This window comes from Mya arenaria, chromosome 1 (genome assembly GCF_026914265.1).
Source record: "Mya arenaria isolate MELC-2E11 chromosome 1, ASM2691426v1".
In the NCBI taxonomy this organism is placed as follows: domain Eukaryota; kingdom Metazoa; phylum Mollusca; class Bivalvia; order Myida; family Myidae; genus Mya; species Mya arenaria.
The window spans coordinates 18044430-18063874 of record NC_069122.1 but is presented as its reverse complement, the minus strand read 5'-3'; the positions used below and the strand labels follow the sequence as shown (position 1 = coordinate 18063874).

The 19445-nt window shown below is 34.6% G+C and overlaps 1 protein-coding gene across 2 annotated transcripts; it reads right to left on the bottom strand.

The window, feature by feature from the left end:
• Positions 1-4814: 4814 nt before the first annotated feature.
• On the bottom strand, positions 4815-18996 carry LOC128235848 (uncharacterized). 2 transcript variants are annotated; one of them, XM_052950728.1, is made up of 9 exons: positions 18867-18996; positions 18380-18425; positions 13078-13206; positions 12542-12670; positions 12134-12262; positions 10659-11453; positions 10100-10241; positions 9350-9477; positions 4815-8414 (listed from the first exon to the last, which is right to left on the bottom strand). In XM_052950728.1, exons 1-9 carry the CDS (start codon positions 18891-18893, stop codon positions 7573-7575), a joined length of 2367 nt encoding a protein of 788 aa, XP_052806688.1. In that variant the 5' UTR covers positions 18894-18996; the 3' UTR covers positions 4815-7572. The 2 variants fall into 2 exon arrangements, with proteins under 2 accessions (XP_052806688.1, XP_052806628.1); XM_052950668.1 differs by lacking the exons at positions 18380-18425; positions 18867-18996 and adding an exon at positions 15403-16073.
• Between the last annotated feature and the right edge of the window lie 449 nt (positions 18997-19445).

Sequence of the window (19445 nt, the reverse complement as noted above, 5' to 3'; positions counted from 1 at the left end):
CGAAAGGTTATTGTGTTTTGTTTTTGTATTTATTATATTTTGCTGATTCACAAACACTTTAGCATATTATGTCAATCATATATATCATTAAATTTTCTTAAAAACTGTACTATTTATTTATGTGATTAGAACCAGACTGCATGTCAATTAAAGTAGTCATAAAACTGTATAGAAACATAACATAAAAATGAAATAAAAATGTATATCGAAATTGTTTTGTTTTTATTTTTGTAATTAAAGTAAAAAAAATACAAGAGGTATACACCATTTGGCAATAGAGGCGCAACCTTTGTGGTAACACATTCGAATGTGCCTTCTCCCCCCACTTTTAATTTGATATACCTGCTTAAGATTGGACATACTATGGATACATCTGCGGCAGGCGGCGCTAATTTGGACAACATGTATATCATGGCAGAATATCTAGGCCACGTTAGTTAACCAGTCACAGGAGAGTCATGGACCTTAAATTACTTATATCACACGAAATGTACAATGTTATTATTAAATTTATAACATTTCGTTCAAAAAGTCTTTTTTTTACTTTCATGACAGTTTAACAGCAGCTGACTTACAACTGTAGTTTATGCACGGTATACTTGCCATTTGAATTCCGATGCGCAAGTCCCAAAGTATCACTTATTAGCATCGAAAGAACAATAATGTTAAAAGACTGTGTGTGCAAAGTTTCGAATGTTAATGAAACAATGACGGCTGACTTCTTAGACAAACGGCTTGTTAATGGAAGCGAGCAGTCTGTAAAATATATATATTTTATATTTTATGTGAACGTAATTTAGTATGATATTCTTTTAAATCAAAAGTGAACTGTTGAAGAGTATGTGCCTGGAAGTATTCCCTAATGATCTAATATTTGGATGGTTCAGCTGAGTCAATCAGAATATGCACACTGTATAGTTGTACATCGTACGTGTTGTAAGCTGATATACATCAATTAATAAAGTATATGTGCCCCAAAAGTTCTGCCTAGAATCATTTTGTTGTATTATTTAATGAAATATCTGTAAAGAGTCAACTGTGTTTACTTGTATGAGTGAAAATCATAATTATGTATAGTCAAATGTTGAAATGTTCTTTGGGTCGTTTGTACATGTATATATTCGAGTTCTTGAAAGCTGAGTCCAAAACAGAACTATAGATTCCATTGCTCGTTTGTGAAGACTCAAATACATAACTGTATAGAGTCAATTTTATGGTCTATTGGTCGTCTATGGATAAAAATTTATATCCTCGCATGTCTGTCCTATCGGGCATTAATAAATTGTCTAATTCATAACTGTAAATAGTCAAATTACTGTCCTATTGGTTGTCGATAGAGTGTTCAATTTATAACTGTATATATTCAAATGCAAACCATATTGTTCGTTGATAGTTTTCAATCAATAACCGTGAAAAACGATCCCATGTATGTCCTATAGGTAGTCTGTAGAGCGTAGAGTTCATATGAACCGTTGATAAAGCGTCTAATTCGTATATGCTCGAATGTCTGTCCTATTGGCAGTTGATAGTATCCAATGTTTAACTGAATTTATTATGTCCCAATCCGTTACTATATAGATTTCACTGTCGGTCAAATTTGTAGTTGTATATAGTGTCCAATGTATGTCCATTTTTTAGCTGTATAGAGTTCAACATTCTAAAATTATATGAGCAAGTCTGTATGGAATGTAAATTCATTCAGCCGTGCCAGGAACTTTGGTGTAACGGGAAGGGAACGACACAAGAACTCAAAGGTAGTATTTGACAGTCAATATATATAAATATGTCGTACATGATATAAATGTATGGAATCACATAAATACATCAGTCTGGTTTGGTTTGGGTTTAATACAAATATATTCTAGTGTTTCTTAGTTTTCAATTAATTTACTCAATACAATGAAAGACACGTCCACTACTATGAATATATTCATTCCAATCTTAACCGTAGCAAATACATAAATATAAATACATGTACACGCACTCTTCGTCACATATTTCGACATCTCCTTACTTCTTTTGAGTGTATAATGTTCTACTAGTGCCTTAAAATGGCTGCATTATGGTTTGACCCAATTACATCCCCTGGTTGGACTAAAACAAATTTTGAAGCCGAAAGAGGACATTTACTCCCTACGGTTGGTAGGGCATATGCCAATGAAATAACTTTCAAGCCGAAATGCTGAGAGATCCGCGATGAATGACATCTAGAGTGGTTCCAGGGCGTTGAAAATTTGAAAAGCTCCTCTTTCTATGTTTACACCGCTGGTGTTCGTCAAGGCTCCATCGGCTGCCGACTATATATATGAGTTGTCATCCGTTCAGTGCCCTTCACGCGACGTACACGCGCCAGCGGATCAAAGAAGATTGGAATATAACTAATATAAAAATAGAACTCTTATATCAACTTGTGATGATTTTTGATCATTTCCATATGAGCAATTTATGACATTTCAAACAAAAATATTGCGTTCGCTGTATAATATCCTACAAAACATAAATGAATCCCTGTAAATGGGTAATTTGGGTAGGGAATTGATTAATTTTGTGTATGTCATTATTAACACATATTGGGTGCATGTTATGCGATCATATTGTCTCAACATCATAATGGACTATAAAAACAATATGCTGACCAGAATTAAAGAAATGAATGGGCTGATCTGAAAGAGAGCTTATTCTTCAGAAATCGATTCTTATGAATATATAATAATTCTTACTTATTTTTTCTCGAATAGAAAAAAGCCAAAATGAATATTTTGAAGAATATTTTATCAAGCGATAAAAATGTTTGCACTTTTTACCAAATTATATACAAACTTCCTCTTTTGGCACAAATATTAAATTCAAAGTGTCCATGTGTTTATCAAACATCCCCATCAATTATTAGTGCTATATAACGACCTCAAGAAGATCAAAGGCTGAATGTTATTTAATTGATATTTTACTGACCCATGCAAGCCACCACCCTCTAATTAGGCAACTAGAATAAACTTAAAACAATGATAACATGTCACTACTCTATAGAGTTTACTGGAAATGCTGTAGTTATTCATTTCCGAAAAAAACTCATATATTTACTGATACTATACACGCTTTATAACAGTTAGAACTCGGATATAAAGACACTCCTTCATTGTATTTTTATATTTTCACTTCTCAAGCACGCCTTAATCGGCCTGAGGCACTCACCAATATGCATATGCATTTTGTCACTGGAGAGCTAAATTTCTCATCTCTGTGTACACCATTATTAAAAATGTCCAAAATTAAAAGGATAAAATGTGTGTGTTTGATTTTAAATTATACTAACTTAATTGTTTTATATATACATCATAAACATAATGTAACAAAAGACATCGCTTATCAATTATAAAGATAAGCTAGATTAAATAAAATGTTTCAAAAGTATCAACACGTCCAAAACTGAATTGGCAAGAGCAATTAATGAGTTGTTTTTTTTATCAAAATCTCCCTATGTCTGGGAAAACCTCCGATGTATTTAAATCAAGGACCTCTTCTGAATTAAGTCCTACCGTAATTGGGAAGTAGCCGGAATTCGGCAATTTCTTAAGAAGTTAAAAAAGCACTGCAGTGGTTGAAAACTGATCAGTGCTAAATTTTGATCAGTAATGGATTCATAAATTAATGGTTAATTAAATTTAAAATGAATGCCTGAGCTGCCAGAGAGTAACTGTGTTTTGAACGGAGGTGTTTCTGTTAAATGGTCCCAGATTGTTTCCTCATCAGTCTTGTATACGTAGCTCAAAGCTCTGTTTCTAATTTCTAAAGATAAATACGGGAACGAGAAGGACAAGTAAATCCAAACAGATTCATGTGAAGCACGAAATATGTCACCAAAAATCAAAACACGCTAAGGCAAGACTTAAAACAAACTTCATGTTTCCCCTCTAGCAACTCAGGTAGAGCAGACAAACATCTACAGCCCTCGGGCCGTTATGGCAGGGCTTTTTCACCAACAGTTGGAAGACTGAGATATGCCTACCATCACAGGGCTTTTTAAACGAATGCTTTTATGAAAACAAAATGATAGAATAATATTAAGAACTGTGATGAAGTAAGCTTAAAGGTGAAGAAATTGATATATGATACAAATCATGTGACTTCATGTATGTATATTCATAATATATGTATATTCATAATGTATGTATGTTCATAATAGCAAGATTCTAACTTGTCATACCAGTGTTACCATATACATATATTTTACACAGCAGTTCTTCCCCTTGATTTTCAGTCATCACTACCAGCACGCGTGTCATGTGATGATGATCGAAATCACGTGACGTCATTCAAACAGTTTAAATACCCTTTTATTTGAAAAATCTTTTGACAACAATAAAGTCGCCTTTAGTAAGAAACATATGTATTATTTCATAAGTGTATCCCATTGAATAACACTTCAGCGAAATATTATCATACGACCACTATTGTAATATCCATAGAGACTTCAAAAGATGTAATCGTATTGATTCTTATATAAGTAGGATTGAACTGCAATTGTGAAATAAACGTATTTTATTAGTATTCCTGGATCTAATAAATTTCACTCTTTACAGTACCATTGCTATCCCGAGGTTTGAAAAAAGTGAACCAATCGTGTGCCTTCGTTGATAAATCTTACCTTTGGAAGAATATGAGATGTGAGTGAATAATTATTTCGGGTGTGCGTCTGTGGAAAATAAAGATTCAAGAGATTTCAAGATTTATTTACATAACATCAATATGAATTATAGTATTTACAACTGAATCAAAGAACATTTAATGTACATTAAGAAATGACAAATGAACACTCAATTTTCAGATATATATGACATTTTATAATAGTAGCAATTGAGTAAATGTAGATTTGTTTGCTATCGTGTATATTTATATACATTTATAGTAAGGTTGTATCAGATACTTCATCTCTGTATAGAAAATCATATTTTATAAATTATACTTTTTTAAGAATAAGATCCGACACTTTAAGTTATTTCATGATCATCATGTATGGTTCAGTCATCCGGTTTACTTTATTTGAGGATATACAGTTACACGATAGCTGCTACAAGCTTTCAATAAATATTATAACATTATTATATCCGTAAATCTCTACAATAAACTGTTTTCCAAAAAAAATATGTATGGAGCCTTAGGCAAAAATAAAGTTCTTTGTTTTTACTTACATATCGGAAATAATAGGCTGGGTAGAAGAAGATTGAAGAAGATATAGCACGAAATATATATTTAAAATAGGCTTACATGACCCTGTGATCGACAGGCATATTATTTTTATTTTATGATTAATAACCGGGATTCAACAGACCTATATCAGGGTATATCACTATTGTAGAATATTTTAACAGATTATGGTCAAATCTTAATATATTATGGTCAAATTATAATATATTATGGTCAAATTATAATTCGTTATGGTCAAATTATAACATGTATGCATGAAGCCACACAACATAAGTAAAAACTTTCTTGGTCGTACGGAAAGCATAGGGTCAGTCGGGTTTGTGGAAAGAAATATTACATCTAAACGGAAAAATAAATTTTAATAAATATCTGTCATTGTCTTAATTTATAAAATTACGTAATTATCTGAATCAAAATAGTTATCAAAGCTGTAATAAAATATTATATTATATTTTTATGAGTTTTTGTTTGATTAAATAAAAAGATTCAAAAGCGAATTATTTTTTTCAGGTAAGAGATATTATACAAAGATGTGACCTTATTTTCTCAAAACAAAATCTGTGTAAGTTTAGGCTAAACATTCCCTTATTAACAACATATATGTATATGCTTCCACATGATTAGATTTAAGTATTATTCTCAAATAAGTAGGGTAACTAAATTGACATTAATATTTTTTAAACGTACCGCTGACGATGATTGGCATAGTACTTATAGTTCAATATCTGGTTTAAAACGAATACATTTCAACTGATCTAACTAAATACATTGTAAACATAGATACGTACTTTTCGTAATACATATTATGTATCGGATGTAACTACTTGAATAAACGATTACATAGTTGGTATACGTCTATTAAATAAAAGTACATATTTACATCGTACATCAGAGTACGTACTACATATTTCTTTGACTTGACAAACATTAAATGTCCAGTGCTCAAAAATTATTTAATTGGAGTACACCCATTTAAGTTAACTCACAATCTTTAGTCAATTGGCAGTATTACCTGAATAAGAACCTTAATATTATATGAGTTTAAATAAAGTCGAAGTATCATGCTGTAGTCTTTTAAAACAAAGCTCTTCTATAGTATTTTTACCTTTAAGTGTAGGATGATGTTGTAAAAACTAATTCATTGTCTTTATCTTAAAAAAAAGCAAACCAAAACAAAAATAAGATTCAAGTGACCTTAACTTATTCCTTCATAGTGAACACTATCATCTTGGTAGTATAACCTTTCACCATCCTTCAAAGAAAACGTATAAGTATATAGCATTCATGCATTCATTAGTCACATATTCAAACACTTAAAAATACAACTAATTATACACCACTAACATCTCTAAAAGGAATTCTATGTTGAATATGCATTTATTCAGTAATAATGAAAATAACGTATAATGATATAGCTATTCATGTTTTCATACGTCACATATTCAAACTTAAAAATGTACAAAGTATTTAACATCATCTCTTACAGGCATACTAATTTAATACGCATCTATTCATTAATAAAGATATTAACGTATAAGCATATTGTCATTCATACATTCATATTTTCAAACTCTAAAAAACTACAAAGTATCAATCTTTATCATCTTTACCTCATACAGGAAACTTATTTAAAAAGAATAACGCATTTATTCATTAATAAGGTTAATACTGTTTTCATACGTCACATCTTTCATCTCTTACACACTACAAAGTAGTATATTTCATCACTCATACAGGTAGGCTATTTTAAATACTTCTTTAGACAATATCGATAAGAATGAGTTTTAACACGTCACATTATACAAACTTAAAGCCACAATGTGCACTTTTCAATACTTCGAACAGGCGTGTTATCTAAATACGCGTTTACACATTAAAAAAACAATACTAACGTAAGAATGATAAAATTATTTAATTACGTACGTGCGCCACATTCACAAACATCTAAAACTACAAAATGCAATATATCATCCATACTTGACCTGGATAATTTAACTGATAAAACAAATAGTATGCCCGAATCACCTTTCAAATCAACTCTTATGTTATGTTGACAACTAAAGTTCAATATATATACACAAAAGGGAAAAGTATGTAATTCTTATCATCATACATCGACCTAAAAGTGTCCACTTATCCTTTGTCTGAAAACTCGATTTTATGTCACGACACAGCATTCATTAAAGCTCTACTGATGAGCAGTTTTAATGAAACCCCATGGATACTATCTAATTTATTGCCGAAACATCGGTTGTAACGATACATATATATGTGTGTGTGTATCTTTCGGGTGAATATGGGGTGATTAATAAAAACCCAATCGACAACATAAATCCTGTATCGCTTTTAAAAGTATATTGTCATTTGCTATTGTCCTTTAGTGTTTGTTTGATCGGCCATTGTTGCGTCATGTTGTAGCTGAGCAGGCTGTTGTGTACCATTTAAATCTCTATCATCTGCAAAACAGCTTTCTTCGATTAATTCTGATCGACTAATTAAAAGGGGAGACTCTATATTTTGTCCTTTATTTTGGTGTTCTAATTCATTACTAAGCAGTTCACAGTCTTCCCTCGCAATAGCATTAGTAGAATTCGATTGAAATTGTCCTAAGTTGCCAAATACTTCCTCCCCCTCGTCGAAATATTTAGCAGCTAACTTTCGCCGATCTTCTTCCTTCGCTGTTTGATACAGTGCTTCAAGGTCCAGGTAGTCGTTCGTGCTTACAAGTTCAATACTGCTCTTTGATTTTGCGACGCATCGTCGTGGAGTATCTCCCTTCGTTTTGTTTTTCTTGTCAACACGTTCAAGATCACTGTCAGAATGTGTTACGCCCAGCCTGGGTTTAGTTTTTCCGGCACTGTCAAGCTCATCTTTGCCCCCAGAGTTTGTGATGCTTCGTCGGGAATTACTATCGTCCGTAATTTCCTTCGTAGACACGATTCCGCTTTCACTACCATATTCTGTGATGCTTCGTCGGGTGTTTAATTCTCTATTGCTTATATAGCTGTGGATGCTGCTCGTTCTTCTAATGTCCCCACCTCCTGTTGCATACGGCTTGACAACGGAGAAGCACGATGGAGCCCTGTTCAACATTGGCTGCACTCTCTCGCGAACACAATGTGAACAGATACAAGGCGGCCGATCGTTGACTTTATCATAGTGATCTGGTGGGTTTTGCTCACAGATGTAATGATAATTTTCCATCGTTTCTAAAATAGTTGGAAAGGGTAACAAACTGTTAATCATTCGTAGTCCAGTAATACATAAAAAAATATCCGTAGTCAGCATCACGAAATCAGAATCATAACATTCTAATTTTCACGTTTGAAATTTATTTAAATTAAATTATATTTATCATTCTGTTTAATTACAAGTCCAAAGACTAAGATCCAAATTTAAATGAGCGATGATCAGCGCATTAATGAGTATTGTATCCAATATTAAGTTTGAATTGTTTGTTTCAGTGTAATGCACCTGTCAGTTGTAACCACGGCCCCCAGGTCCGGGGAATAGCGGGGACTTTGACTTTCAATCCAGCCAGCCCCGGGTAAAATCCCCGCCCTGCTGGGACGAACTGATGGTAAAATCCCCCCCAAATGCCCCCGCACCCAAGGGTCCCTAGGTAAGTCCCATTCCCTGCTATATTTTGCGCGAAGACAAAACCACCGCATTCACCCGGCACTTCGGGGCCACCTGAAGGGTAAAAACACGGCCCATTTCCCCGGCTATCCCCAGTATACCCCCGGACCTGGGGGTCGTGGTTACAATTGACTGGTGCATAAGATCGGAATATATTTCACCGAGTGAGCACCAAGAGCTATATCGTTTGGTAAAAATATATTGCGATCTAACACTGAAACAAACATTTTTTGACAGTTGATTGAAGTTATTTCAGGAAAGCGCGTTAAATTGTATGCGAACTTAACGTTATATCGGAAATGACGTCGTTCTATTTGTTTCCAAGCTCTGTGCACGCTGAATTTTGACGTTTTAGAGCGGGCTCAAATTTTAAAACAGTGAGAAATATCGAAATGGTTTTTTACTGTTTTAACGTTTTAAACAGAGAAAGATCATTTTTATTTCACGTATAAGTCTCTATAAACCACCGGAAAGCATACAATTAATAAATTACATGCATATGTACCTTCGTCGATGTCGGAATATACGTGAGAGCTTTGCCGTCTCCTAGACCTGGAGGGTTGTCGTCCTTGTGGAACGTGAACTGGAAATACTCGACGTGGTTCCATATGTTCAATCTGATGACGATTAAACCTGTGAATTTAAAACAACGGGAAACATATTTGCACCTTCATTGAATATTTATACAACTCTTTTTATACATCGTGCACATCGACATAAAACGATGCAACAATAACTGAGTTTTCCTGGACATGCAAATTAAACAACAAACAAATCTAAAATAAAAAATGGTATATAATGTTATGATGCAACAGCAGATTAAACTGTAACATATTAATAACAAATGTTAACTCTTTCTAACTTCCGCGTGTATATCTGAATAATGCCACTAATAAAAAAGAATTGTTTTGGATTGAATTGGTTGTCCGGTTAGGCCAGTGGTTAGCGCACTCTCTTATAACCTAGGCGACCTGGGTTCGATTCCCGGCCTGGGCGAATGTTAGTTTGGTTAGTGGTCACCAAGCCAGACAAGTGGGTTTTCTCCGGGTACTCCGGTTTCCCCCACAACACAAGACCACACTCTCGCGCAACATTGTGCCAACGAGAGTGAGTGAGTATAAGCTATTATAACTTTCTTCACAATCGCTGTAAAATATATAATGTTTAAAATAATAAAAAGAATATGTTCGTACATTCCAAAACATATCTTGTTACAGAAACATGAGTTCGCTACTTCGTTTCCCTAAACCAATACCTTTTTCGAGCCCATATGTAGCAGATAATCCCGACAGCAACGACAACCACGGTGAAAATAGCTGATATGACAATCAATGGTGTCTTTAATGAGTGGTCTTTATCGGTCGATTCAGTAGCCATGGTTTTGAAACTGCTCGCATCTAAAGAAACGTAATAAAAATGGACCGTTATAATACCAAAAATAAACTACCAAAACACTTATTTGAACATGGGCGTGGTGGGTATTCAATTTTCACCTAAACTTAAGGTTATTGTCACACATTATAGCCTTCATGCACTCTATTGGTCAGCTATTATTGACAATAAATCGATTATCTGCATCGCTCTTAGATCCAATATTAAGATCAATATTGAATACCAGCCCTGGTAGTCTACTTCCCACATTTTATTAACAATTATAAATGATAATAATGCCGATAGTGATACCCCTTGTTCTTTTAAAAAAAGTGCACTCAAATGCTTCGATAAACAGAACACTACATTATATTACATTACTAAATCACTTGTATATAAACTTCAATTTGAAAGGTAGTTGATATTTTGAACATTATTCTTACCCCCACACAGGTTACCACTCCATCCAGGTTTACAGCCGTTCATACATTCTCCGGTGGATGAGTTACACTGGTTTCCTTGTTCGTCACCTTTGCAGTTGGCACTGCATTTAGAGCTGCATCTTTCGTCCCAATACTCGTTCTTACACCCATACAGACAAACACCGTTATTATCACATAGGACAACTGAGGAATTTCTTTTGCAGTTATTACATGATTCGTTGCAATAGTTCCCGTAGTAATTTAACACACAACCATTCAAACAGTTGCCACTTTGTCTGTCACATTGTGGGAAACCGTCTTTTTCTTTACATCCTTGGCCACATTCTATTGAACAACTTTCTAAATACGTGCGTGTACAGTACTCACAAATTCCATTTTCTCTAATACATGTCCCATTCAAACATTCTTTTGAACATGTTTTCTCGCAAAACTTGCCAAAATAACCAGCTTTACAATCCGTACAAATTCCATTTGATCTATTACATATGCCATTTAAGCAATTATTTGAGCAATTTTTCTCGCAATATTTGCCAAAATAACCAGATGAACAGTCCTTACAAATTCCACTTGAGCTATTACATATCTTATTTAAACATTTTTCTGAACACGTTTGACAATACTTTCCAAAATAACCAGGATTACAGTCCTTACAAATTCCATTTGAACTATTACATGCCCCATTCAAACATTGTTTTGAGCAAGTTTTCTCGCAATTCTTGCCAAAATAACCAGGTTTACATCGACCTAAGCAGCCTTCGCTTATGGACCAATTTGATTCACACTGCCGTTTGAGAGCTGCAAACGAAAATAGTTTTGCAATAGTCTTATTTCCTGAAATAAATTAATAAATATACAATAATTAACTTGTGAAAGATGCTGTCATGTTGACCAAAAAATTGCGATAGCAATGGAATACAATATAAATACATACTAAAGGAATTAATTTTTAGTTTTTATGCGTAAACATATGGCACTTTCATATAAAACCTTCGACTTTGCCATTTTGGTTGGCGTTAATATGTCGACAACGATATTTTCTAGTTGCTCTTGAAATCTTAATAAAAAGGAACATATACCAATACACTCACGTCCATTATTTTGTTCTTCTGGCCGCTTTCAATGACAAAAAGGACCACCATATATATTAAGCATATTTATAAAAAAAATCTGTGTAAAAACCACCTCGTGATAAGAAAACCAACTACTTTTTCAATCGTGGCTATATGTCTTTCTATGACACTTGTGCAATAAAATTTTACTCTGATATCAAAAAAAATTCTGTTTCTTATAAGCTAATTTTCAGACAATTATTGTTCTTTTAATAAATGCCCCTTATTTGGAATACCCCTTTGCTTTCCGGCCACCCGTGGGACGCCCCTCACTTAAATTTGTGATCGCCAATGACGTAGACTGTCGTTCCTACGCCGGATTGTGCGGAAATAGGTTTCAAGGAACAACCGACATAAATGACTTACCGCAGGCAAGAGAATCCTCGTCGTCATGGTGAGGACAGTCAGGATACCCATTACATACGAAACCCTTGTGGATGCACTGCCGGGAAACGTTACAGAAGAAAAGGTTGTTTTCATGGCATAAATCCATGGCTGTATAAATGAAGTAAACGGCAGCATAGAATTCTCAAATGTTTGAATAAACTTATTCGTTGATATAAAAAGCACGAATTATTATTCGATACATCCGCTTCTAATAGTAAAATCTGCTAACGGTTCAGGATATAATTTACATGTTTTCTTTCAATGCATGACCTATTTGGTTTTTGTTAATTTTGATTGGGCTCAAAATGTGTTGAACTAAATTAATTGTAAATGCTATATCGAAATCAAATTTGTTTAAAACACTAATAGTCGACAAAGACGACCTACTGCATGCCGGAGGAGACTCATCTTCACCAGAAGTACAGTCTTTATATCCGGTACAAACGAAAAGCTCGTCGATGCACATCCGGGACACGTCACAAAAGAACCGTTCATTTCGACGGCATACTTCTTTGGCTGTAATAATGAATTAATGGCAGCATCAATTACCACAAACCAGGAAAACAGGTATTAACGTTAAAATAAGAATATACAAATAATCATTTGATATTAACGATTTAGGTGGCCAAAAACTGCCACGGGTTCAGGATATATTAGGCATAATTGTATCTTTATGTAAATTATATATAAAATGAAAAATACAGGGATAATCCCAGTAATCGAAAATTCAAAAATAAAACCAGTTTAGTTGCACAAGGCAATAACTATAAACACAAACATATTAACGTCACATACACAAATACATACACAAATACAAACACCTCAAACATCCTATACCCTTATCAAATAAGTCTTGCTTAGTATTTTGAAATAAGCTTACAACGTGTTGAATACTCATAATTAACACATAAATAATGTCTTACTGCATGTAGGAGGAGATTCATCTTCGTTTTCAGTGCATTCTTGATATCCGTTACATACCAATACCTTAGGGATACACTGTCGGGAAACATTACAGATAAATTTGTCAAGTCGATGGCATTCGTCCATGTCTGTAATAATAAGGAAATGGCAGCATCGAATGTAAAAATTGTGTGTGCATTTAGCAGGAATAAACCCACATCATTTGAAATTTTCCGTCGTTATGTAAAGGTTATTGAATTTTTAAACCGAGGCAGACAAGCAATCACCCGATTTTATTAACACTACATATTACACGATGCCTTGACAAAACTCCCTACTAGCAATGCAATAAAGGGCAAAACCATATTGGTCAAACGCAGTCAAAAGCGCACACACTGAATCGCGTCTTTTACGAAATCGTTGGATTAACGACGGTAAGCCCCGCGGGAACAGTCGCCATTATATATCAATACAGGCAAGCGAAAACTACGTGTAGAAAAATACAGCGTGAAGCTATTGAAGCTCACGAACATTCATACTTAGACTAGCTTAACAAAACGGCAGAGTTGGACTACAAACTCCTTCGGTCACAAAATCCCCAAAAGTCAACGAAACCTCATTCACTAACGAAAAGGTTTCAGAAGGATTTATGCACTACTTCTCCAAAGTCTTTAGCAGTTCAAATAGTCAAGATACCATCGCTTACCGTGACGAGGCCGAACTAAATAGCTTTCTGAACGTAAATAATGAAAATTGAGACCTCTCCAACTTTATCACACTTCCCTTCACACCGGAAGAAATACAAAAGGTCACACAGGCACTTGCCAAACACAAAGGCCCTGGTCACGATGGTATACTGAACGAACATGTATTAATAGGTGGGAAAGCAACAATTAGAGCGTTTACATTCTTATTCAATGCTGTAATTAAGCACGAGTCAACTCTAAGCGCATGGAAAATAAGCGTATTGGTCCCAATTTAAAAGGCAAAAGCGAGACCCATCAAGCTATAGACCAATATCTCTTATACCTTGTTTTTGTAAAATCTTCGAAAAGCTCTTGGCCAACAGAATATACGCCAACCCTTTACTTTTCAAGTCACTATTTCCTAATCCCCAACAAAACGGGTTTCAAAAGGGTCTCAGCTGCTTGACAGCCGAATTTAACCTCCAGGAAATGATTTATCACGCTGTTGACAATGGTAGTCACGCGTTCGTGGCATGTCTAGATCAAAAGGCTGCCTTCGATACTGTCCGACACCAAGCACTTTTGCTTAAACTAGGTAGACTTGGTATCAAAGGTAAACCCCTACGGATTATTCAATCCTCATATAAATCCCTCAGATGTATTATCCGCGCCGGTCAAGGCTTAACGTCAGACGCATTCGACGTCGTACGTGGGGTTAGACAGGGTGGGGTACTTTCCACTTCGTTTCATGCAGCTAATACCAAAAGGTTAAAGTCCCGATAACACTTTACGGCCTTGAATTATGGAATAACATGACCGTAAATGACACAAAAACAGTCGATCGATTTCAACACTTTGTGGCAAAGAAAGTGCAAGGTTTTCCCTCGCAAGTCAGATCTGATATGTCGGAATCTATTCTCGGACTTAACCGCCTCTGTAGCCAGATCGATAAACACAAACTGATGTTTTTGTATAAAATTTAAAGTTTGTCTCAACATTGTATAACGAAAGAGATTTTTATCGGAAAATATTGCATGTATTTGGAAGACAATAACTCTGTTAAACTTGGTTTTATCCAGGACATATGCAGAATACTCACATAGTACAACTTGCAATCTTTACTTAATGAGTACCTAACCATATCATTTTAATTACCACTCAAAACAACGTGGAAAAGGATTGTTAATAACTCAGTCAAATTACTAGAACTCAACTGCTGGGAAACTCGCAAATGACTGTGACTTTATATTGTTTCGAATCCTCCATCCTGTAGTCTCGCCTTCTATTATATACTCTGTTTCAAGAAAAAGGGGTATTCAGGGAGACTCTTAGATTAATAGCAAAATTATCGTATAGATCAGCTGTAATTGCGACCAGAACTTGCAATTAAATGTGACGGGATATTCCAGAAAGAAATGACACATGTTTTGTGTGAATGTAAAACTACACTATTCGAAAAAGCAAACTTTACAAACCAACTAAAAGAAGCTTTCAACCACGACTTTTGTGACACTCTTTCTTCTCTGGACAGTTTTACCTGGTGCTTAAAAGTTTTAGGGGCTCCAATCGAGCCACTACTGGAAATCGATCAACAAATTGATTTTTTGAAATTATATTTTAAATTTATTACACGCTGTTTAAACAGATACTTTTACTCACTTTTCCTTAGTAAAATCCAATCTTTACAATGTGCTGTTTCGTCTAGGCGGGAACGACCATGCAACACAGTGACGTTTTTCATATAAAACTGCTTGGAAATTTATGGATTATTCTTATCAATTAATCCATATTCATGTTATCTTTCTAACGTTAACAATGTTATGTTTGCCATAACTCGCTGCTGCAAACCTATTTCGTTTTGAAATGATTTTTGCATCCGTCGAATCTCATACAACCATACTATCATGGAGGTCAAATTGACTAATTTTATATGCATGTAGAATACTAGTATAAGCTTTTTATTTATACTTAGATATGCTATATCCTGCAATGTTTGTATAAATATTTTGACACCAATATGCAATAATTTTGAACTGTTATTAACTGAATTATTATACATATTTTATATACATTTTATGTCTATCAATGTTTGTATATGTTATGAATATCTCCAGCCATGGGGGAAATAAATAGGTTAAGTTGAGTTGAGTTTAGCGCAAAATCAGGAGCGAAATATATTTATGTGCAAGATCGCCCCGCTCCCATGGCGGCCTTGTTTTTTATCACAACATTTAATGCGTTGTTTGAATAAGGTAGAGGGTCTTAGCGTCAATTATTTTAGCGGAATTTTAAGTAAGGAACATGTTTAATGCGGACCAAAACGGCGGATTGTTTGATTATTTTGGTGAGTTTGAAGGATATTTTGACCCGGTAAGTAAGTTTGTATCACTTTTATCATCATATAAATACAGTCGAAACTCGTTGGCTCGATATCTCATGGCTCGATATCCTCGTTGGCTCGAACCAGATTAAAAGGACCGATTTTATTTACTCTTTTTTCATATAAAATTCGATCGGATTGCTCGATATCTTGAGGGTCGATATTTCTCCACGCTCGAAGTCATTTTCGCGGTCCCAAGTCATAATTTCACACATTGTTTTGTTTGCTTGGGTCGATATCATTTTCGCGGGTTCAGTTAAGAATCTCACACCTTGATTTGTTTGCTTGGCTTCATTAAGCACATGGTGCTTATCGATTAAAATTGCTTGACTGGTATTATAATTATTATCAAACTTAAATGGTTTAACAGATTGAATAAACATGCCATCACTTTAAGTTTTGTCTCTAAATGTTATCAGAACAGAACAGAACAGAACATAATTTATTACACGTAAACTATACAGTTTTTTGTGTTTCATAGACATAATAATGTTATCCATCTATAAATTTCTATGCATTTTGATATACGTTATAAGTTTTTATTTGTGCTACACACTGTTTAAAATTTTAAAATTGCTTGTTTGTTGTTTTCCCATAAATGTTTTTTTTTATTATAAATAAAAAAATCAAATGGTATTTTCTAAGTTTGGAATAAGTCATGTTACGAACTTTACGATTGTAACTATGTCCAATAAATACTCTTCTGTTCTCTTGCGGAGATTGCGTAGCCAATAACAAGGTAAACTATAATTTTTGTAACGAATAAAAAATAACATCCTGTAAGCAATCCCGCTTGCCTCGATATTCTTGAGGCTCGAAGTATTTTGGCCGGTCCCTAGAATATCGAGCCATCGAGTTTCGACTGTATGCCTACCCGGAGGCCAGACGTGTAAGCTTCTCTTGGTCCTTTAACCTATGTTTCTAGAGGTCTCAACATAAAAGTAATTGATTGTAAACGCTAAACTATTGTTTGTTAACAAAGTGAAAAAGAAAATTTCGTGACTTGAAACAGTGTTTTGAGTCAAAATATGCAATTCTTGGACCTATTTAAGCAAACCTTTGTTGAGAATATGCATTTCTTTCATAACGGAGGTTTGCGCACTTAACATGGGTACCATATGGCCATTTTTAATGTTTAAACACCTTGTTATGTTTGCCGTGAAAGTTTCATGCAGTTTTTGTTAGCTGCAGAATCAGAATAAGCGTGCGTTAATAAAGTGTAATTAAGACGCGAGCTGTAGCACATGATAAATTAACATACTTACACTGTCAAAATATTATTCCAACACATCAAAATACTCAAACAATCCGACATTATGTTCCGCATTGTACATTTCCCTCATTTAAGATTCTGCAAAAATACGTTGGACACCATGATTATGCGAATTTGATAAATAATCCCCGAGTTTTGGCAGTCATTCTTGTAACGTTAGTGAATTTAAATTGAAATCGGACTACGGTTTCCTAGCGGCTGATTTTCAAATTTCCCCGTACAGCCATATAGTGAAAACTTGCCCGACCCCCTGGCACCAATGTTTTAACCACCCAACCACCCAACATGGCTTGAATGAGTTTGGTAAAGCGTCACCCAAGGAACGTTTCTGTGAAAAGTATTTATATAAATTGCAGACGGCTTCTAAGTATAGCCATGACTTTAATAGAGGTCACCTAACGACAATTTCTGTGAAATTATTTTTACACGTTTTCTCTTTCGGTTGCCAGATATCTGGAAAAGCAATAACGAAAAAAACATTCCTGTAAAGTTTGGTTTAAAAAAGAAGACGTTGTTTGAAGGAAACTGTTTCCGACGAACGGTAGACAGACGACGACCATTCGGAGCTCATCTCCCATTTTTATCGAAAACAACCTCGGATGTTTTGGACGGTTTACATACTCAAAATGTGGTACGTTTAAGTCCGCTGTAAGTAGGTCGTGTAGTAGTTTAATCTAGCAGTTAAACTTTATGACTTTACTCTTGGGAATCTTAATTATGTTTGCAATGATACACTTCACTGACAATCAACTTAAACTGAGATCAATAAATACAACTCTAAAATGCTGTATTTAATTAATGATATGATTAAAAAATACGAACTTATTCAACTGATGTACCGGCATATATCCGAGGTTGTTCTCGATAAAAATTGCCGAGGTGTTCCGAATGGGACGACGACATTGAACAATCATAATAGCCCACGATTGAGCACTTCATGATCAGGTGAGCTAAAAGGGAAAGTCTTACGTCAAATCATTTACCTGAATCCGATGCCATTGTCTGCAGTATCCCGGCTAGAAGCAATGCCTAAAAAGGAAAATAACTTCAGAGTAATAAATATGAAGCAATCCGCCCTGATATCAAACTCACACACGTGGCTTTTTTCAGTATGTTTGTTATAGAATTACAAATACATAGAGGGACGTTGTTTGGTTTATGTAAGACATTTAACATACTTCAATATGTGGTCAACAGAAGCTATATTAAAATGTTCAAGGTGGAGTACCCAAACTCCCCCTGCCAACATTTTAAACCACTTAAATTTCGGTTCTGACGGGAGGGGGGAGGCGAACGTCAAATTATGCCCCTAAGTAATACCAATCTAGCGCCAATTATATATTGATCTCAACATAACTGTTTTTATACACAAAATGAGGGGAAAAAACAAAGTTAGACGGTAATGCAGGAGCACAGAGGTGACAGCATTAGAGACTATTTTAAATGCGATAGTCAATTAAAAAAACTTACAATGATACAAATCTGTATCCATGCCATCGTTTCTGTGCTGAAGAACGTTCACTGTTTGAAATCACAATTACTTTTTGGTTTGAATTTTTAAAACGCGCGGATCGATCTCAATACCGTTTTTTGAAAGAGCTGATTGCCGCAGCCTGCTAGATATGTCAAGCACGGAAGCATGCAACCAGCTATTACATCCGTGTTTCAATGCAAAGGCTGCAGCTTATGCGCTTTTTAAAAAAACAACACAATATGAGGTATTTAAAGGGACACAATATAGCTTTAACTTGACAGATGCAAAAACAATCTTTAATTTTAGTGCAATGATATGTAAAATTCATTTGATCTTAATGATCAAATAAAAAAACATATAATTCGTGTACAGTTAAAAAATAATACAGATATGTTGGCGCTTTTTTAACTGCAGAATTTGTTGCCCCGTAGCAATTTGGCATTTAAAGGCTAAACTTTTTAACAAATCATATTTTGTTTTTGTTTGTGTACTCATTATTTGTAAAAAAATGTAAAACATATTAAATTTAAATAGAGATTAAAGAATTCATGCAGTTTACAAGACTGAAGTTTTGT

Excerpts from the sequence above, each read along its gene's own strand:
- LOC128235848 (XM_052950668.1), bottom strand. The coding sequence starts at position 15,484 with ATGAAAAACGTCACTGTGTTGCATGGTCGTTCCCGCCTAGACGAAACA. Across the intron at positions 13,207-15,402 it reads TTGGATTTTACTAAGGAAAA|ACATGGACGAATGCCATCGA; the intron begins GTGAGTAAAAGT and ends TTATTATTACAG. Across the intron at positions 12,671-13,077 it reads TGAATCTCCTCCTACATGCA|CCAAAGAAGTATGCCGTCGA; the intron begins GTAAGACATTAT and ends TCATTATTACAG.